This window comes from Anomaloglossus baeobatrachus, chromosome 5 (assembly GCF_048569485.1).
Source record: "Anomaloglossus baeobatrachus isolate aAnoBae1 chromosome 5, aAnoBae1.hap1, whole genome shotgun sequence".
Classification (NCBI taxonomy): Eukaryota; Metazoa; Chordata; class Amphibia; order Anura; family Aromobatidae; genus Anomaloglossus; species Anomaloglossus baeobatrachus.
In genome coordinates this window covers 505,789,888-505,811,989 of record NC_134357.1, presented here as the reverse complement: position 1 = coordinate 505,811,989, position 22,102 = coordinate 505,789,888, and the positions used below count along the sequence as shown (strand labels likewise).

The following is a 22,102-nucleotide window of genomic DNA, read 5'->3' as shown; positions in this document are numbered from 1 at the left end:
ACCACATTGATGGCATGCATTAGCTGATCCTGATGCTCACACTGAGGTGGACCTCTTTGTACAGTACATGTACGCTAGACTTGGGATCCCTGGGTTCCGATTTGTCAGCGGAGTCTGTGGGCTGATCTAACTAACCATAGTGGGTGTGGACCCACTGTGCCACGGGCAGGGTTTACCCTGGAGGCACATGACTAAGTGACTACCTGGTATTTACTAGAGCCTCTGATAGTGAGAATAGGCTTGGCCACCAGTAGTCATCAGGAACCACTCCATGACAGTTCCTGGAACTGCAACAGCTGGCTGGAGGGTTAGAGACACGGGTGTGAGGTACATGTGAACAAGGGCAAAAGAAGTATTCAAGCTATTCCAGATAAGGGCAGACAGCACATGTTCAATATACATAGGTGAGAGCTAAGAGGTCGGGATAAACAAGCAGACAAGCCAGGCCAGAAAACGAGAGAGACCGTACAAGAAAGCACCTTGCAGGAATCTAGACAGAAACTAAACTAGAACCTTAGATCAGATGGAGAAGTGGTGGGATAAAATTTGTGCAGAAGTTGTCCGTGCCTCTCTATAGCCAGGAGGAAACGCATGAGCAGCAGGTAGATGTGGCAATATTGGAAAGGTTACAGGAGGCAGCTCAGAAAGACAATCTGAGACTGGAGAAAGAAGATTGACCTTCCCATGAGATAATACGTTTCTTAAAAAAGAATACTATTGAAGTTTTTAGGCTGAGAAAATTCTCTTGTACATAACAGTGAAGCCTGTGGTGACTGGTAATGTTTCTGCCATCTATATTAGAGGTCACCGATATGAACAAGCTTCAATAGTATATTTAGAGACATCCACTGAGCACAATGACCTGTGATGGGCCAGACTGGGAATACAGAGCTATGTCCTGCGCAGAAGCTCAGAAAGGTTTTATGGACGAGGATGTGAAGCCTTCATATAAAATAGTGTAAGAAAGCATTTTTTTAAGCATTAAGGGGCTAGTCATTAAAGTGTTTATGCCATTTTTCTGGCACAAAACACTGAAAAGTTGCAAACGTTTTGCCGATTGAAGTATCACAAATTGTTGTGATTTTTGGCATTTTCATGACAGTCTCAGCCGGGTCCACCAACGGAGTGCAGCATTGAAAAGGGGTGGTGCCTTACAAATTCATGAAGAGTTAGTGACATAATGTATGCTTGTCTGATATGTTGAAATAAAAAGGAGACAGCTGCACTCTGTAGTGCTAAGATATGTGGAACAATGAATATGGGAATATAGTCATGCATTACCGCTATGAAAAACATGTAAAAATTGAGGTACTTAGCACACAAAAATAGCCAGTTTTATGTGAGCCCAACAGCCAATGGCAAGGTGACCTCTTTTTGTTGGGTCCCTGCCTGCTCTAATGCCTCTCCTTGGGTTAGAAAACCTATAATTTATGGGTGGACAGGAATCTGAAAATGGAAAATGAACCTGTTCACATTAGAAAGGTAGGATGTGCCATCAGTCTTTTTCTTAGATGTTAAAAAAATTGTTAAAAAGATATGGAAGATCCCAGAACCCCATGGAGAAAATTGTTGTGTTAAACAATTTTTTTTATCTAAACAATTTTTTTTTTATCTCTACTGGCTTACACGGTACAAAGATATATTTTACCTGTATCTTAGATGTTAGAAAGGAGCTCAGAGGCGTCCGCCACTAAAAAGATGTGCCGAATTCATACAAGTTTCAAGCACGTCTTAATGAATTTAGCATATCTTACCCGATAGCACCCCTTCATTAAGATACTTAGGAGCATGGTGCTAACTTTAATCAATCAGCCTCTAAATCTTAAAGTGTAAAATCCACATAAAAAGTTCCATGTGAACACAACCCAAAAAAAATGCAACATCTAGGTATAATTATTCTATAAGCCAGAGACTCAGTAGAACCTGTGACTTCTCTGCATTTAGTGGTCACTACTCACCTGTGCAGTTATCTGTAGGAATCTCCTCTTTACACCGCTCATCACCCTTCACATATGTCTCCGTAATATTAATATGGGTCAGATCTTCCCCCTGAAACAAATAGTGTAAAAGTCACAGATGGAGATGTTTGGGGAATGATTTTGAAAAACAACAAAATATCAAACAAAATGTAACCTAATGGTTTCCTTTTACAACGAGCATATCCAATAACCAGAAAACTGTGAGAAGATCCAGACAACATCTAATGTCTATGATCAGCTTTATCCAGTCACCTTCACCAAGTAGTAGTGTAGCACCCAGGAATATGGAGTACTCTGTTCCGGGCAGTGTCTCTACGGGGAATGTCACGATGGTGGCCGTTACCAGATTCCGTGCCCTGGGCCCTTTTTGTAATGGGGGATATTTACAAGGGATTTGTGAATAAAGTTATTTATGACACCACTTGCGGTGTTGCGGCTAAGTATAGGGAGCCGCCGCTGCAGGTTTTGCTGAGGCTGATGGAATGTGCAGCTGTGATGACTTGGGCCCTCAGCAAGTAGGGTATTGCCCAAGCAGGTGTATGGTGCGGTGGACGTCGGAAGAAGGAATCCAGACAGGTATTCAGTGCAACTGGATTACTAAGTTTTGATGTTAACTGGTTGCACGAGGCCGGCTGGTTTCGCCTCCAGGTCCCCGTCTTCCCAGTGCCAGTCTGGTTCTCTGGTACCATCTTCCCCTGCACCTGTCTCTGTAAGTGGAAAGGTATGAATCCAGTGCAATCACATATAACGTATTAAAATCAATCTTCTTTATTCATATGATATTCATAAAATCCAGGAACATGCAGCATAGATTACAAGGATGCCCAGGTCAGAGCGATGTGTTTCAACAAACTGTCTTAATCATGGTCAGACCATGATTAAGACAGTTTGTTGAAACGCGTCGCTCTGACCTGGGCATCCTTGTAATCTATGCTGCATGTTCCTGGATTTTATGAATATCATATGAATAAAGAAGATTGATTTTAATACGTTATATGTGATTGCACTGGATTCATACCTTCCTCTTTACCTGGCGACTTCTAAACCATCCGTGCGCTGAATCCTCCATTACGGACTGCAGCAAGCTTGGTGAGCTGATATTATACATTTTTGTCTGTCTCTGTAAGTGGGTCCCCGTGGTATGGAACACTGGGGTCCCCGGTCTGTGGTTTGTCCACCTCTGTCCGCCTGACGGTACCGTGAACCCTGTGGGGTTGGAGTCTCTGGTCCTGTCCCCGGTTCTCCCGTTGCTACTGAGTCTTTGGATTCTCTAAGGTCAGCAGGGTCCTTGATGTCCTTTGCTATGCAGGTGTTAACAGGTCGGCTTGGAGCTCTTTCCTGTCCTAGGGTCCTGCACCCCATCGGTGCGTAGTTCCAGGAGTACGCCACCATACTCCACCGGCAACTACCTCTCCTGGATACCAGGTCACCGGTAACCTGAGTCAGGATGCTCTTCAGTCACACACTCCACCTTCACCGTCTGACTTACTTAAACTCTCTCTCTCTCCAGAGTCTGCCCCTCCCACCTAGTCAACTAGTGGACTGGACTGGCTCCACCTCTAGGCGGCCATCCAATTGGTCCCAACCTAGCTGGGTACCATTCTATGGGGGATTTGTTGGGGTAATTGGGATTACATGGGTTCTAGGTGTTACGGGCGCTGGGGTTCTGGCTTCCTAAGGGGGTAGGCCTGCATCCAAGTGGAGATGCAGAACCTTGTAGCACCATGAGGGGTTCAGAAGCGCTAAAGTAGCCATACACTGAATGGCGACATTATTACAGACAGCCATCTAGTAGCACGTTGAGCTTCCATCTGTCTTCAGAACTGCAGAAATTAATCACCTCAGATTCCTCTAGGTGAGGAGATTGTTCACCAGGAATACTGGTCACTTCCAATAGGATAATTTCTTGCAATTGCGTAAATTAGATGGGAAGTGCTGACATTATCTTAACCTCATCTACCTCTGCCCAGAGATGCATTAGAAAATGAAGGTCTGAGGATTGTGAAAGTCGGGGAAGGAAGAAGTAATGTCATGTTCCTGGTGTAAAGATATAGAAGATCCCAGAACCCCCTTGAGAGAATTGCTGTTTCCATTAACACTTGTTACTATTACACGAAAAACCCAAGGAAGTTGTCAATTTTTCATTGCTGGTCCCAGCTAATCTTACGCCAATGATATTTCTCAAAGTCATTCAGATTGTTCAAAAATCCCATTCTGAAAACTGATCTCTCTGATTTATGCTGCACTCTGCACTCATGTGTCTAATAAATGTCAGATAAGAGTCTCTAATTAGTTGTCAATTCAGTGTATAATACTGGTGGAAATAAGACTGAACACAAGACCTTCACAGCCGTCTACACATCATAGGGAGATTTCATGGCACCTTCTCTCCATCTACCTGATCATCTTGAGGAACATCTGGATCTTCTTGTTTACACTCCTGTGGAAGAAGAGGACGGGGACATCTCTCTGGTGTTGTCCTCTCACTGGATAGAACTGGAGGAAACACATACAGGGTCTGAATTCATTCTTTACATACAGATAATTATAGGTCGTGTGTATTTAGTCCTGTCTATTACCTGGTGATGTGAGGGGCTGGGGAACTTCCATCATGACGTCCTTGTACAGATCTTTGTGTCCCTCCAAATACTCCCACTCCTCCATGGAGAAATAGACGGTGACATCCTGACACCTTATAGGAACCTGACACATACAATGATACCGTCATCCCCTGATCCCTTCATAGCGTTACTGTATAATGTCCCAGCATTCCCAGCAGTGTCACCTCTCCAGTCAGCAGCTCAATCATCTTGTAGGTGAGTTCTAGGATCTTCTGGTCATTGATGTCCTCATGTATCAGGGGGTGAGGTGGAGGCCCCGTGATTGGGCTCAGGGGTCTTCCCCATCCCTCAGACACAGGGTCCTGACAGCGATCACTAGAGGTCTTCTTCACTACTGTGTAATCCTGGTTATGGAGAGACACATTAATAAACCTCACTACAGACATTTCCAGAGTCCTCACCTCTCCAGTTCTGTCCATCTGTTATTCCCATAGATAAGAATGATGTAATGTGACATCATCAGAATCTCTCACCTCTCCAGTAAGCCGGAAGAGGATCTCTAGGGTGAGGTGTAATATCCTCTCCGCCATCTTGTCCCTGTCCTTATCCATCCTTGATGGGTCAATCAGGAAAATTCTCTTATAGAGAAGATCTGAGAGGATCCGATATTGTAGGGACCTGAATGGGGAGAAGATGACGATTTAATATCCTAAGCTCAGAACTTCCTCATCTTTATGTAGCTTCACTATATGACATGTTGCTTTCTTGTATCTGTAAGGCCGTGTTCACATGTAGCCCAAATACAGTTTATTATTTTCTGCAGGTGTCTGCACCCAACTGCACAATAACAATCTCCCCTTATTGCATTTGTGCTGCATTTTTATTGCCGTTTTTGGTGCAGATGTGAAGCTGTGTTTTTAATGTGGTTTTATAGTACAGAAAAGCTTTGATTTTGCACTTAAAATAATTGCATTTTTTACTTTTGTTTTTTTTCAGGCTCCACACATACTGTAAGCCTATAGAGAAGAAAAGTATCTAAAACGCACAGTTCTGCGGTTTTGGTGCATTTTTTTCTTTAAAAGGCCACATTCACACATTGAGTTTTTTACCTCAGCATTTATAAGCCAAAACCACAAGTGGGTAACAATACAGAAGTGGTGCCCGTGTTTCTATTATACTTTTCCTCTAATTGTTCCACTCTTGGTTTCGACTTACAAATACTGAGGTAAAACCCTCCCCTAAAACGTGCACATGGACAAAAGATCCCATGGAAGGAATCTCCGGAGCTGTTACCGGCTTCACATGATCACTACATCCAGTCCTGGCCCCGTCCTGCCCCCGGTATAACACACAATGCAGCTATAGTCACACACAGAGAATTATCACAAAATATCTACAATCCAGCACCAAAAACACAGAAGAAATGTCAAAGGGAAAATGTAAAATATCTCAATGTTTAGTAAACATTTTCTAAAAACAAGGTTTAGACTGTGTGCACACAGTGTGTTATCGCTTTTTCTCACGCGTTTTTGAGTGCAGCGCATCATCACGATGCTCAAGTACCAAGTAGTGCTGAGCACTCTGGACAATCATTACTTGAAGCTCATAGGCCTCAATGCAAAAGCTCCTGTACAGCTGCCAAATACTGCAGTAGCACTGATCTTTTCATATCAGCCAAAGAGACAATTTGGGCCCCGTATGCTTGAGGGCCCGGGGCTATTGCAGCCTCTGCACCTATTATCACTCCGTTCCCTGCTCTTCATTACCGGTCTCCAGTGCAGACTTCTCCTCCAGCTTCTCCTGTGTTTCCGGCTGTTTCCTATGTGTAGAGAGCCCCGGACCTTTCCCCCAGCACTGAGTCCTGTTCCCTCCGTCCCCTCATTACCGGTCTCCAGTGCAGACTTCTCCTCCAGCTTCTCCTGTGTTTCCGGCTGTTTCCTATGTGTAGAGAGCCCCGGTCCTTTCCCTCAGCACTGAGTCCTGTTCCCTCCGTCCCCTCATTCCCGGTCTCCAGTGCAGACTTCTCCTCCAGCTTCTCCTGTGTTTCCGGCTGTTTCCTATGTGTAGAGAGCCCCGGTCCTTTCCCTCAGCACTGAGTCCTGTTCCCTCCGTCCCCAGCCCCTCATTACCGGTCTCCAGTGCAGATTTCTCCTCCAGCTTCTCCTGTGTTTCCGGCTGTTTCCTATGTGTAGAGAGCCCCGGTCCTTTCCCTCAGCACTGAGTCCTGTTCCCTCCGTCCCCTCATTCCCGGTCTCCAGTGCAGACTTCTCCTCCAGCTTCTCCTGTGTTTCCGGCTGTTTCCTATGTGTAGAGAGCTCCGGTCCTTTCCCCCAGCACTGAGTCCTGTTCCCTCCGGCCCCTCATTACCGGTCTCCAGTGCAGACTTCTCCTCCAGCTTCTCCTGTGTTTCCGGCTGTTTCCTATGTGTAGAGAGCCCCGGTCCTTTCCCCCAGCACTGAGCCCTGTTCCCTCCGGCCCCTCATTACCGGTCTCCAGTGCAGACTTCTCCTCCAGCTTCTCCTGTGTTTCCGGCTGTTTCCTATGTGTAGAGAGCCCCGGTCCTTTCCCCCAGCACTGAGTCCTGTTCCCCCCGTCCCCTCATTACCGGTCTCCAGTGCAGACTTCTCCTCCAGCTTCTCCTGTGTTTCCGGCTGTTTCCTATGTGTAGAGAGCCCCGGTCCTTTCCCCCAGCACTGAGCCCTGTTCCCTCCGTCCCTGTCCCCTCATTACCAGTCTCCAGTGCAGACTTCTCCTCCAGCTTCTCCTGTGTTTCTGGCTGTTTCCTATGTGTAGAGAGCCCCGGTCCTTTCCCCCAGCACTGAGTCCTGTTCCCTCCGTCCCTGTCCCCTCATTACCAGTCTCCAGTGCAGACTTCTCCTCCAGCTTCTCCTGTGTTTCCGGCTGTTTCCTATGTGTAGAGAGCCCCGGTCCTTTCCCCCAGCAATGAGTCCTGTTCCCTCCGTCCCTGTCCCCTCATTACCAGTCTCCAGTGCAGACTTCTCCTCCAGCTTCTCCTGTGTTTCTGGCTGTTTCCTATGTGTAGAGAGCCCCGGTCCTTTCCCCCAGCACTGAGCCCTGTTCCCTCCGGCCCCTCATTACCGGTCTCCAGTGCAGACTTCTCCTCCAGCTTCTCCTGTGTTTCTGGCTGTTTCCTATGTGTAGAGAGCCCCGGTCCTTTCCCCCAGCGCTGAGTCCTGTTCCCTCCGTCCCCTCATTACCGGTCTCCAGTGCAGACTTCTCCAGCTTCTCCTGTGTTTCCGGCTGTTTCCTATGTACAGAGAGCCCCGGTCCTTTCCCCCAGCACTGAGTCCTATTCCCTCCGTCCCCTCATTACCGGTCTCCAGTGCAGACTTCTCCTCCAGCTTCTCCTGTGTTTCCGGCTGTTTCCTATGTGTAGAGAGCTCCGGTCCTTTCCCCCAGCACTGAGTCCTGTTCCCTCCGTCCCCTCATTACCGGTCTCCAGTGCAGACTTCTCCCCCAGCTTCTCCTGTGTTTCTGGCTGTTTCCTATGTGTAGAGAGCCCCGGTCCTTTCCCCCAGCACTGAGTCCTGTTCCCTCCGTCCCCTCATTACCGGTCTCCAGTGCAGACTTCTCCTCCAGCTTCTCCTGTGTTTCCGGCTGTTTCCTATGTGTAGAGAGCCCCGGTCCTTTCCCCCAGCACTGAGTCCTGTTCCCTCCGTCCCCTCATTACCAGTCTCCAGTGCAGACTTCTCCTCCAGCTTCTCCTGTGTTTCCGGCTGTTTCCTATGTGTAGAGAGCCCCGGTCCTTTTCCCTAGCACTGAGTCCTGTTCCCTCCGTCCCCTCATTACCGGTCTCCAGTGCAGACTTCTCCTCCAGCTTCTCCTGTGTTTCTGGCTGTTTCCTATGTGTAGAGAGCCCCAGTCCTTTCCCCCAGCACTGAGCCCTGTTCCCTCCGGCCCCTCATTACCGGTCTTCAGTGCAGACTTCTCCTCCAGCTTCTCCTGTGATTCCGGCTGTTTCCTATGTGTAGAGAGCCCCGGTCCTTTCCCCCAGCACTGAGTCCTGTTCCCCCATCCCCTCATTACCGGTCTCCAGTGCAGACTTCTCCTCCAGCTTCTCCAGCTTCTCCTGTGTTTCCTATGTGTAGAGAGCCCCGGTCCTTTCCCCCAGCACTGAGCCCTGTTCCCTGTTCCCTCCGTCCCCTCATTACCGGTCTCCAGTGCAGACTTCTCCTCCAGCTTCTCCTGTGTTTCTGTCTGTTTCCTATGTACAGAGAGCCCCGGTCCTTTCCCCCAGCACTGAGTCCTGTTCCCTCCGGCCCCTCATTACCGGTCTCCAGTGCAGACTTCTCCTCCAGCTTCTCCTGTGTTTCCGGCTGTTTCCTATGTGTAGAGAGCCCCGGTCCTTTCCCCCAGCACTGAGTCCTATTCCCTCCGTCCCCTCATTACCGGTCTCCAGTGCAGACTTCTCCTCCAGCTTCTCCTGTGTTTCCGGCTGTTTCCTATGTACAGAGAGCCCCGGTCCTTTCCCCCAGCACTGAGTCCTATTCCCTCCGTCCCCTCATTACCGGTCTCCAGTGCAGACTTCTCCTCCATCTTCTCCTGTGTTTCCGGCTGTTTCCTATGTGTAGAGAGCTCCGGTCCTTTCCCCCAGCACTGAGTCCTGTTCCCTCCGTCCCCTCATTACCGGTCTCCAGTGCAGACTTTTCCTCCAGCTTCTCCTGTGTTTCTGGCTGTTTCCTATGTGTAGAGAGCCCCGGTCCTTTCCCCCAGCACTGAGTCCTGTTCCCTCCGTCCCCTCATTACCGGTCTCCAGTGCAGACTTCTCCTCCAGCTTCTCCTGTGTTTCCGGCTGTTTCCTATGTGTAGAGAGCCCCGGTCCTTTCCCCCAGCACTGAGTCCTGTTCCCTCCGTCCCCTCATTACCAGTCTCCAGTGCAGACTTCTCCTCCAGCTTCTCCTGTGTTTCCGGCTGTTTCCTATGTGTAGAGAGCCCCGGTCCTTTTCCCTAGCACTGAGTCCTGTTCCCTCCGTCCCCTCATTACCGGTCTCCAGTGCAGACTTCTCCTCCAGCTTCTCCTGTGTTTCTGGCTGTTTCCTATGTGTAGAGAGCCCCGGTCCTTTCCCCCAGCACTGAGTCCTGTTTCCTCCATCCCCTCATTACCGGTCTCCAGTGCAGACTTCTCCTCCAGCTTCTCCTGTGTTTCTGGTGTTTCCTATGTGTAGAGAGCCCCAGTCCTTTCCCCCAGCACTGAGCCCTGTTCCCTCCGGCCCCTCATTACCGGTCTTCAGTGCAGACTTCTCCTCCAGCTTCTCCTGTGATTCCGGCTGTTTCCTATGTGTAGAGAGCCCCGGTCCTTTCCCCCAGCACTGAGTCCTGTTCCCTCCGTCCCCTCATTACCGGTCTCCAGTGCAGACTTCTCCTCCAGCTTCTCCAGCTTCTCCTGTGTTTCCTATGTGTAGAGAGCCCCGGTCCTTTCCCCCAGCACTGAGCCCTGTTCCCTCCGGCCCCTCATTACCGGTCTTCAGTGCAGACTTCTCCTCCAGCTTCTCCTGTGATTCCGGCTGTTTCCTATGTGTAGAGAGCCCCGGTCCTTTCCCCCAGCACTGAGTCCTGTTCCCCCTTCCCCTCATTACCGGTCTCCAGTGCAGACTTCTCCTCCAGCTTCTCCAGCTTCTCCTGTGTTTCCTATGTGTAGAGAGCCCCGGTCCTTTCCCCCAGCACTGAGCCCTGTTCCCTGTTCCCTCCGTCCCCTCATTACCGGTCTCCAGTGCAGACTTCTCCTCCAGCTTCTCCTGTGTTTCTGGCTGTTTCCTATGTACAGAGAGCCCCGGTCCTTTCCCCCAGCACTGAGTCCTGTTCCCTTCGTCCCCTCATTACCGGTCTCCAGTGCAGACTTCTCCTCCAGCTTCTCCTGTGTTTCCGGCTGTTTCCTATGTGTAGAGAGCCCCGGTCCTTTCCCCCAGCACTGAGTCCTGTTCCCTCCGTCCCCTCATTACCAGTCTCCAGTGCAGACTTCTCCTCCAGCTTCTCCTGTGTTTCCGGCTGTTTCCTATGTGTAGAGAGCCCCGGTCCTTTTCCCTAGCACTGAGTCCTGTTCCCTCCGTCCCCTCATTACCGGTCTCCAGTGCAGACTTCTCCTCCAGCTTCTCCTGTGTTTCTGGCTGTTTCCTATGTGTAGAGAGCCCCAGTCCTTTCCCCCAGCACTGAGCCCTGTTCCCTCCGGCCCCTCATTACCGGTCTTCAGTGCAGACTTCTCCTCCAGCTTCTCCTGTGATTCCGGCTGTTTCCTATGTGTAGAGAGCCCCGGTCCTTTCCCCCAGCACTGAGTCCTGTTCCCCCATCCCCTCATTACCGGTCTCCAGTGCAGACTTCTCCTCCAGCTTCTCCAGCTTCTCCTGTGTTTCCTATGTGTAGAGAGCCCCGGTCCTTTCCCCCAGCACTGAGCCCTGTTCCCTGTTCCCTCCGTCCCCTCATTACCGGTCTCCAGTGCAGACTTCTCCTCCAGCTTCTCCTGTGTTTCTGTCTGTTTCCTATGTACAGAGAGCCCCGGTCCTTTCCCCCAGCACTGAGTCCTGTTCCCTCCGGCCCCTCATTACCGGTCTCCAGTGCAGACTTCTCCTCCAGCTTCTCCTGTGTTTCCGGCTGTTTCCTATGTGTAGAGAGCCCCGGTCCTTTCCCCCAGCACTGAGTCCTATTCCCTCCGTCCCCTCATTACCGGTCTCCAGTGCAGACTTCTCCTCCAGCTTCTCCTGTGTTTCCGGCTGTTTCCTATGTACAGAGAGCCCCGGTCCTTTCCCCCAGCACTGAGTCCTATTCCCTCCGTCCCCTCATTACCGGTCTCCAGTGCAGACTTCTCCTCCATCTTCTCCTGTGTTTCCGGCTGTTTCCTATGTGTAGAGAGCTCCGGTCCTTTCCCCCAGCACTGAGTCCTGTTCCCTCCGTCCCCTCATTACCGGTCTCCAGTGCAGACTTTTCCTCCAGCTTCTCCTGTGTTTCTGGCTGTTTCCTATGTGTAGAGAGCCCCGGTCCTTTCCCCCAGCACTGAGTCCTGTTCCCTCCGTCCCCTCATTACCGGTCTCCAGTGCAGACTTCTCCTCCAGCTTCTCCTGTGTTTCCGGCTGTTTCCTATGTGTAGAGAGCCCCGGTCCTTTCCCCCAGCACTGAGTCCTGTTCCCTCCGTCCCCTCATTACCAGTCTCCAGTGCAGACTTCTCCTCCAGCTTCTCCTGTGTTTCCGGCTGTTTCCTATGTGTAGAGAGCCCCGGTCCTTTTCCCTAGCACTGAGTCCTGTTCCCTCCGTCCCCTCATTACCGGTCTCCAGTGCAGACTTCTCCTCCAGCTTCTCCTGTGTTTCTGGCTGTTTCCTATGTGTAGAGAGCCCCGGTCCTTTCCCCCAGCACTGAGTCCTGTTTCCTCCATCCCCTCATTACCGGTCTCCAGTGCAGACTTCTCCTCCAGCTTCTCCTGTGTTTCTGGTGTTTCCTATGTGTAGAGAGCCCCAGTCCTTTCCCCCAGCACTGAGCCCTGTTCCCTCCGGCCCCTCATTACCGGTCTTCAGTGCAGACTTCTCCTCCAGCTTCTCCTGTGATTCCGGCTGTTTCCTATGTGTAGAGAGCCCCGGTCCTTTCCCCCAGCACTGAGTCCTGTTCCCTCCGTCCCCTCATTACCGGTCTCCAGTGCAGACTTCTCCTCCAGCTTCTCCAGCTTCTCCTGTGTTTCCTATGTGTAGAGAGCCCCGGTCCTTTCCCCCAGCACTGAGCCCTGTTCCCTCCGGCCCCTCATTACCGGTCTTCAGTGCAGACTTCTCCTCCAGCTTCTCCTGTGATTCCGGCTGTTTCCTATGTGTAGAGAGCCCCGGTCCTTTCCCCCAGCACTGAGTCCTGTTCCCCCTTCCCCTCATTACCGGTCTCCAGTGCAGACTTCTCCTCCAGCTTCTCCAGCTTCTCCTGTGTTTCCTATGTGTAGAGAGCCCCGGTCCTTTCCCCCAGCACTGAGCCCTGTTCCCTGTTCCCTCCGTCCCCTCATTACCGGTCTCCAGTGCAGACTTCTCCTCCAGCTTCTCCTGTGTTTCTGGCTGTTTCCTATGTACAGAGAGCCCCGGTCCTTTCCCCCAGCACTGAGTCCTGTTCCCTCCGGCCCCTCATTACCGGTCTCCAGTGCAGACTTCTCCTCCAGCTTCTCCTGTGTTTCCGGCTGTTTCCTATGTGTAGAGAGCCCCGGTCCTTTCCCCCAGCACTGAGCCCTGTTCCCTCCGTCCCCTCATTACCGGTCTCCAGTGCAGACTTCTCCTCCAGTTTCTTCTCTTACATGCAGCCGCTTCCTACAGGAGAAAATCACTTCACTTCCTACAACCTCTCTTCTGACTCCTCCCCCCCATGTGACTGATCACATGACTGTGACATCATCACAGGTCCTGTCAGCAGAGCATAGATGGAGGATAACTAGTGATGAGTGAGTACTAAAAAGCTCGGGTGCTCGAAGCTCGGGCCGAGCCTCCCAAGATACTCGTGTACTCGGGCCGAGCAACGAGCCCAATGTTATCCTATGGGAGACCCGAGTATTTTTGTGAAATGACCCCCCGGCAGCATGGAGAAACCCTAAAAATGTCACAAAAGTCTCAGAAGAGTGCTCAAATGACATGGCAACAGCATGGGGAAGACCCCTTGAAGCATTTATCACTCAAAAGTCACAGCTGTGAACAATTTTGTCTGCGTTTCACGCCATTTTTACGGACTCACCAGAAAACCTTCCAAAATGACACCAAAATGATTTTTCATGGCGGAAATGTTAAGGGCACATACCCAATAGTGAGATAGAGCTGGTGTATGTTACTTTTTGAGATTAATACATGAAAGATTTTACGTGAAAACATTGTGTGGCACTCCGATGTACCTGAGAAGAGATGTACATGAAGGCCTCTTGAGTCTAATGTGCCCATTTTGAGGAAGTGAGTCTTTGTAGTATTTTCCTTTGCCAGGGCAGTCCAAAATTGTGAGGTTCACCAATGCCCCTGCATAGAGACGTGCATGAGGGCCTGTAAACCTGAAGTGCCCATTGTAAGGAAGAGGGTCTATTGTAGTATAGCCCTTTGGCAGGGCAGCCAAAAATTGGGAGGCTCCACGTTGTCCCTGGATAGAGACGTGCATGAGGGCCTGTAAACCTGAAGTGCCCATTGTAAGGAAGTGGGTCTATTGTAGTATAGCCCTTAGGCAGGGCAGCCAAAAATTGGGAGGCTCCACGTTGTCCCTGGATAGAGACGTGCATGAGGGCCTGTAAACCTGAAGTGCCCATTGGAAGGAAGTGGGTCTATTGTAGTATAGCCCTTTGGCAGGGCAGCCAAAAATTGGGAGGCTCCACGTTGTCCCTGGATAGAGATGTGCATGAGGGCCTGTAAACCTGAAGTGCCCATTGTAAGGAAGTGGGTCTATTGTAGTATAGCCCTTAGGCAGGGCAGCCAAAAATTGGGAGGCTCCACGTTGTCCCTGGATAGAGACGTGCATGAGGGCCTGTAAACCTGAAGTGCCCATTGGAAGGAAGTGGGTCTATTGTAGTATAGCCCTTTGGCAGGGCAGCCAAAAATTGGGAGGCTCCACGTTGTCCCTGGATAGAGACGTGCATGAGGGCCTGTAAACCTGAAGTGCCCATTGGAAGGAAGTGGGTCTATTGTAGTATAGCCCTTAGGCAGGGCAGCCAAAAATTGGGAGGCTCCACGTTGTCTTTGGATAGAGACGTGCATGAGGGCCTGTAAACCTGAAGTGCCCATTGGAAGGAAGTGGGTCTATTGTAGTATAGCCCTTTGGCAGGGCAGCCAAAAATTGGGAGGCTCCACGTTGTCCCTGGATAGAGACGTGCATGAGGGCCTGTAAACCTGAAGTGCCCATTGTAAGGAAGTGGGTCTATTGTAGTATAGCCCTTAGGCAGGGCAGCCAAAAATTGGGAGGCTCCACGTTGTCCCTGGATAGAGACCTGTTAGGTTCTTAGTGCCTCCGTGCTTGCATTTAAAAACCGCACGTGTGTGCCTGTTGGTGGCAGCTTTCCGCTGCACTTGTGTGCATTTTGCAAAAACTTGGATATAACGCACAAGTCTAGTGAATACACATCAGCACAGCATTGCAAAATGCGCAAGGGCGTTGTCAACGAACAAGGAAGTGGACGTGATGGTGGTGCAGGCAGAGACCGAGGTCGTGTGCAAGCTCTAATTTCGCCACAACAAAGGGCCACATCTACTCGCTCGCACGTCCTGTCCCAAATTCTTGGGGACCGCAGCAGTACACCGCTCTTGAACCAAGACCAGTGTCAACAGGTTGTTAGTTGGATAGCGGATAATGCTTCCAGTCAGATTGGCACCACCACAAACACTCTGTCTTCCACACGGTCAAGTGTCAGTAGCCGTGATACTGCACCGCACATTTTGGAACCTGATCCTCCTTCCTACCACCAGGCCGAATACACGTCCACGGACATTACTGATCCCACACTTGGACACTCGGAAGAGCTGTTCGTTCACGTTTCCATTCACACATTCTGGCCTCTCGCCAGCTCCTGTTGAAGTGGGTCATGAGGAGATCGTATGTACAGATGCCCAAATATTTCAGCAGCCATTTTCTCACGAAGTTGGCAACGTGTCTCAACAAGGGGTGGACGATGATGAGACACAATTGTCAGGAAGTCAGGAGGAGCAGGGTGCGGAAGACGAAGACAACGTGGTGGCTGATCCAGTAACTGACCCAACCTGGCAGGAGGATATGCAGAGCGAGGACAGCAGTGCACAGGGGGAGGGAGGCGTAGCATCCCAACAGGCAGTAAGAAGCAGGGTGGTGGCCCCAGGCAGACGTCAGGCAACTGTTCCCCGGAACAACACGACACAAGGTGCCTGTACAAATGTTAGGTCTTCCCGAGTCTGGCAGTTTTTTAAGTTGGCTCCAGATGATTCTAAAAAGGCCATTTGCAACACCTGCCGTGCCAGCATCAGCAGGGGTACCAAAACTAGCAGCCTGACCACCACCAGAATGATCAGGCACATGTCAGCCAAGCACCCGACTTTGTGGGATGTACAACAGAGTCGAGGAGCAGTGCTTGCTGATGTCACTGCTACATCTTCGCTTGTTGTGCATGCGAGCCAATCCCCTGTCCATGCTGCCCGCGAACAAGCCTCCTCCGGCCCTGCACCTCTGCGTTGCCCACGCAGAAATAACACCATCATCAAGCACGTCCTTGTCCCAGCGCAGCATTCAGTTATCCATTCAGCAAACCTTTGAACGCAGGCGCAAATACACTGACAACGCCCCACATGCCACACTTCTAAATGCTAACATTTTGCGACTGCTTGCGCTGGAAATGTTGCCTTTTAGGCTGGTTGAGACAGAAGCATTCCGCGACCTGATGGTGGCAGCTGTCCCACGTTACTCGGTCCCCAGCCGCCACTATTTCTCCCGGTGTGCCGTCCCCGCATTGCATAACCACGTGTCACAAAACATCACACGTGACCTGAACAACGCTGTTTCACCCAAAGTCCACCTAACCACAGGCACGTGGACAAGTGCATGTGGGCAAGGCCGCTACATCTCGTTGACGTCACACTGGGTTAATATTGTGGAAGCTGGGACCCAGTCTGAGCGAGGGACGTAACACGTCCTTCCCACACCAAGGTTTGCAGGCCCTACCTCAGTCAGTGTTTCACCCACACTCTACAGCTCCGGAATGTCATGCTCCTCAGCCTCCTCCTCCTCCTGCGCATCCTCATCCACTTTACCCTCCACACCAGTCCCAAGCTGGAATTGTCGCGGGCGGAGGAGGGGACGCTGCGCTCTCCCACTGCTCGGGTCCGGCTGCCGCTGCTCTACGGCTGCTGCTGCTCGGTGGCTCGAGCGATGGCCGGATCCCGGAGGCTCGAGCGGCGCTCCTCGCCCGTGAGTGAAAAGGGGTGGTTTGGGTTTTGGGGATATTGTCCGTGACGCCACCCACGGTTGTGGTGATTGTGTGGACACCACCGCTGCTCTGGACGGGTATCCCGGGAGCCTGTGACAGGGAGCAGCTTTGTTGTTATTTCTCCCCTCCGTGGGTAGGGGGGTTGGTTGTCCCGGGGCCCGGTGATGGGGTAAAGATGGATGACAGGCGGGTAGCGGGGCCTGATGAGGTGCAGGGTCGCAGGGGCAGCGCTGTGCCGCACGGCACGGAGGTACTCACTCAGCCCAATGATGATGACACAGTTCACGGTAAAACAAGTGGCTGGATGGACGGGTCCCGCGGACGGCTGCGGTTGTTCCTCCCTGCAGGTTAGTGATGACTGTCTCTCCCTGCACCTAAGTTCAGTGTTGGTAGTGATGGTTTCCCACCGGTAACCCGCTCCCCGACCTGGATATGGGCCGGAGGAGACCCTTTTGCCCACAGGCGCTGGCCCTGGGAGACGGTTGCCCTTGGCGGTGGCGGTGTCTCCCCTTCACGGTTGGACGGTTGCCTTCTATCGTGACTTGGCTGTTTGGAAACCCTGAGGTCCCCTTCACTAACGGATTTGGCAAATTCACGGCGACACCAAGCCTTGCCGGGATCCGAAAGGCCCCTGCCAATGGTGCTGTCTTCTCTTTGTATACCAGTCCGGTACGGCCGGGTCACCACCCGTCCACGGTCCTTACGGCAGACTCCAATCGGCCTCCACTGCAGACGGTCACCACATCCTGCCAACCTTGCTGTCCTGTCCGGGCCACACACCCGGACCAACTTCAGGCTCTTTGCTGTCACTTTTCTCCTCTCTACTACTTTCCTCCTTCCACTTCCTTAGCTTAACTCTCACTGCCTGTGTTTTCCCTCCTCCTTGGTGAGTGGAGACCAACCGCCTGGCTCCACCCCCTGGTGTGGACAACAGCCCCTGGGGAAGGCAACAAGGATTTTGTGTTTTGACTATGATATGCCTGCAGGGAGTGTGGGGTGTGTAAGTGTTGTGCTCTGTGGCCCCTGGCTTGTCCAGGGCGACACAGAAGCACTGCAGCACTGCCTCGGCGAAGCGGCAACAGGCTGTGCTGAAGCTAATCTGCATAGGTGACAAACCCCACAATGCAGAAGAGGTGTGTACAGCTCTGAAACAGCAGGCAGATCACTGGCTCACACCTCTGAACCTAAAGCCAGGAAAGGTTGTGTGTGACAATGGCCGGAACCTGGTGGCGGCTTTGAGGCGAGGCCAGCTGACACATGTTCCATGCGTGGCCCATGTGCTCAACCTCGTGGTTCAGCGGTTTCTAAAGTCATACCCAGAGCTGTCTGATCTGCTGGTAAAAGTTCGCCGCCTGTCTGTACATTTTCGAAAGTCACCTACTGCTTCAGCCGGCCTTGCCGGCTTTCAGCGCCTTTTGCATCTTCCGTCTCACAGACTGGTGTGTGATGTCCCCACGCGTTGGAATTCAACTCTGCACATGTTGGTCAGGATATGTGAGCAGAAGAGGGCAGTTGTTGAGTACCTGCATCACCTAAGCCGTAGGGAAATGGGTCAAACTCCACACATAACACCTGAGGAGTGGAGATGGATGTCCGACCTATGTACCATCCGCCAAAACTTTGAGGACTCCACCAAGATGGTGAGCGGCGATGACGACATTATTAGCGTCACCATACCGCTTCTCTGCCTTCTAAAATGGTCTCTGCTCAAAAAACAACCATGATGCATTTCAGGCGGAGCGCGATGAGTTTGAGCAAGAAACAGTAGTGGGTGTGGGTGATAACACACAGCCCAGCCTCGTCTCATCACAACGTGCAGTGGAGGACTATGACGAGGAGGAGGATGAAGACATGGAGCAACTCTCTGGCCAAATTGAGGATATGACATGCAGTCATATCCTCGGTTCAGCGTGGCTGGCCAGAGGACAGGGTAGATGAGGAGGAGGAGGAGGAGGAGGAGGAGGACAGCATGTTCAGTCATCGTGTTGTTCAGGATACTGAAGTGATGGCTGTTAAGAGTCTGGCACACATGGCTGACTTTATGGTAAGCTGCCTGTCTCGTGACCCTCGCGTTAAGAACATCTTTGCCGACAATCATTACTGGTTGGTAACACTGTTACACCCACGCTACAAGGAGAACTTTATGTCTCTTATTCCCGAGGCGAAGAGGTCAGGCAAAATGCAGCAGTTCCAGAAGGCCATAGTCACGGAAGTAGGCAAAGCATTCCCTTCACAAAACGCTAGCGGCATAGGTCAGGAATCAGTGGACAACCAAGGCGTACAGCCGAGAGGGGCAGAAGTCCAATACGCCAGAGGTAGGGGAACAGTCTTTAAGATGTGGGACAGTTTTCTCAGGCCCTCACATACCACAGCCCCTGAGGTGCGGGGTAGTGCCACAAAAAATCCTAAGTTTGCCCAGATGCTCAAGGAGTACCTTGCAGATCAAACAACTGTACTCCGACATTCCTCTGTGCCTTACAATTAATGGGTATCCAAGCTGGACACGTGGCATGAATTGGCTCTCTACGCCTTCGAAGTCCTGGCATGCCCTGCCGCTAGCGTTTTGTCAGAGCGTGTTTTTAGTGCCGCAGGTGGAATCATTACAGATAAACGCACCTGCCTGTCAACTGTAAATGTTGACAGGCTGACTCTGATCAAGATGAACAAGAGTTGGATTGGGCCAGACTTCACCACACCACCAGCAAATGAGAGCGGAATTTAAAGTTTGCCATGTACCTACACTCACCCATGGGTACACACTTCTGGACTTTGGCTAATCGCTGGACTGCTCCTCCTTCTCCTCATGCGCCATCATGATGACCGTTACAATAGTTAGGCCGTTGTTTCAGGTATACCCCCAGTGGTAAATTTTTTCGACCATTCTTTCAGAATAGACATTACAACGACAGGCGACCCGCTCCTTTGCAATGGGAACAATGTTTTGAGGCCCTTATGCACATCTCTATCCAGGGACAATGTGGAGCCTGACGCTGCCACCGACTGCAACACACACGTGCGGTTTTTAAATGCAAGCACGGACACAATAAGAACCTAACTGGTTTTTAGGAGCGACAATTACTGAGAAGTCTGACACTATCAGCCACTGCTGACTGACGTGTATTATACACTAGACTTGTGCGTTATATAATAGTTTGTGCAAAACGTGCACCTGTACGCTGCCACCGACAGACACACACGTGCTGTTTTTAAATGCAAGCACGGACGCAATAAGAACCTAACTGGTTTTTAGGAGCGACAAATACTGAGAAGTCTGACACTATCAGCCACTGCTGACTGACGTGTATTATACACTAGACTTGTGCGTTATATAATAGTTTGTGCAAAACGTGCACCTGTACGCTGCCACCGACAGACACACACGTGCTGTTTTTAAATGCAAGCACGGACGCAATAAGAACCTAACTGGTTTTTAGGAGCGACAATTACTGAGAAGTCTGACACTATCAGACACTGCTGACTGACGTGTATTATACACTAGACTTGTGCGTTATATAATAGTTTGTGCAAAACGTGCACCTGTACGCTGCCACCGACAGACACACACGTGCTGTTTTTAAATGCAAGCACGGACGCAATAAGAACCTAACTGGTTTTTAGGAGCGACAATTACTGAGAAGTCTGACACTATCAGCCACTGCTGACTGACGTGTATTATACACTAGACTTGTGCGTTATATAATAGTTTGTGCAAAACGTGCACCTGTACGCTGCCACCGACAGACACACACGTGCGGTTTTTAAATGCAAGCACGGACGCAATAAGAACCTAACTGGTTTTTAGGAGCGACAATTACTGAGAAGTCTGACACTATCAGCCACTGCTGACTGACGTGTATTATACACTAGACTTGTGCGTTATATAATAGTTTGTGCAAAACGTGCACCTGTACGCTGCCACCGACAGACACACACGTGCTGTTTTTAAATGCAAGCACGGACGCAATAAGAACCTAACTGGTTTTTAGGAGCGACAATTACTGAGAAGTCTGACACTATCAGACACTGCTGACTGACGTGTATTATACACTAGACTTGTGCGTTATATAATAGTTTGTGCAAAACGTGCACCTGTACGCTGCCACCGACAGACACACACGTGCTGTTTTTAAATGCAAGCACGGACGCAATAAGAACCTAACTGGTTTTTAGGAGCGACAATTACTGAGAAGTCTGACACTATCTGGACTGTTTTAGACTGTGTACACCAGCCCCAGATATGATGAAGGCTGGTATACGGTCACCACTAGGAATGGCTATATACCCTGCCTGCCTGCCTGCCTGTATACTGCTACAATAGTCCTGACAAGGACTCTTCTGGTCACTAGCCTGTATTCAGACCTGGCTATACCCTGCCTGTATATAGCAACAATAGTCCTGAGAAGGACTCTGCTACTGTACTCCGACCTGGCTATACCCTGCCTGCCTGTATACAACTAGAATAGTCCTGAGAAGGACTTTTGGTCACACTGTTTGCAGCCCTGCAACTGAAAAAGCTATAAAGGGCCGCAAAGCTTTCCCTGAATCAGCGACACTCTCCCTGCACTAAAAGTCTGGATAGCTGTGAGCAGAGCACAGCGCGCCGGCCGGTATAAAGGCTCGGTCACGCTGTGCAGGCCGTCCAATCACTGCAATTCCACAACTAACAGGGCTGTGGCATTGCAGTGGTCTGCCAGCCAATCCCTGCATGAGGGCTGGCTCTCAAAAGAGCGCCAACATGCAGGAATGAAGACCACGAGTACAGCACGAGTATCGCGAGATTACTCGGTCCCCGCCGAGCAGCCCGAGTACAGCGATACTCGTGCGAGTACCGAGTAGTTACAAGCATGCTCGCTCATCACTAAGGATAACCTCTGCTCGGTGCATTATTCCCTCCGCTCACATGTCCCTTTTCTTTCTCCCGGGCAGGAGGAGTTGTCAGAGGGTCGGTGGCAGTGAGGGACATTCAGCCTCCGCCCGAGACTGCAGGGCACAGACCCAAATCCAGTTGTGTCCGCTGGAGCCGGGACGGTTGGGAGCTGCGGGTTTATTTTTGCTCCTTCATAGTTGTAGCAGCCAGAACTTCCTCCTCTTTATGGGGCTTCACTGTACGACGTCTCGCTTTGTGTCTGTAAGGCCGTGTTCACACGTTACATAAATACTGAGGTTCTTTAGGTGTCCACACCTCAGTATACAATAACAATCTTCTCTGGTTATTGCTGCATTTTTTTTATGCTTTTTTCCCCTTATTTGATGCGTTTTGGGGGAAGATGTGCAAGAGAAAGCATACGTTTGCTCTGTCTGCTCCATTATACTCAATTGCCCTGTCGGCGCATACGTCTGAAACACGTTTTGTAGGGGGAGGGGCGGGATTTTGGCCGGATACCCCGATAGAGCCACTGAAACGCAATGTGAAAGGGGCCTTAGTGTTTTATATAGTGCATACAGAAAAGCTTTAGGGCTTATTCTTAGTGTATGTGTTTTTTTCTTTTTCTCATACAGTGACTTGGGCATTTTGTAACAGTCTTTCGGTGGAGACACCGCTTGACTGCACTTCCCCACAGAAACTCCCCTGATGAACTAAGGTTGAAACGTTGGGAGTGGGCATGGTGACTGTATGCCCTGCTTTTGGTTGAGGCCTCCGAGGGATCTAAACATGCTGGTAAAACAGCCC

At 50.9% G+C, this 22,102-nt stretch overlaps 1 protein-coding gene across 1 annotated transcript in view; it reads right to left on the bottom strand.

The window, feature by feature from the left end:
• Positions 1-12,846, bottom strand: part of LOC142311966 (uncharacterized) — a 244,957-nt gene extending 232,111 nt beyond the window's left edge. The window contains exons 1-6 of the mRNA XM_075350829.1: positions 12,770-12,846; positions 5,074-5,218; positions 4,765-4,944; positions 4,559-4,682; positions 4,378-4,475; positions 1,959-2,049 (exon numbers count right to left, since the gene is read on the bottom strand). Coding sequence (XP_075206944.1) covers positions 1,959-2,049; positions 4,378-4,475; positions 4,559-4,682; positions 4,765-4,944; positions 5,074-5,151 — 571 coding nt within the window. The 5' untranslated portion in view covers positions 5,152-5,218; positions 12,770-12,846. The remainder of the gene's footprint in view (positions 1-1,958; positions 2,050-4,377; positions 4,476-4,558; positions 4,683-4,764; positions 4,945-5,073; positions 5,219-12,769) is intronic.
• Between the last annotated feature and the right edge of the window lie 9,256 nt (positions 12,847-22,102).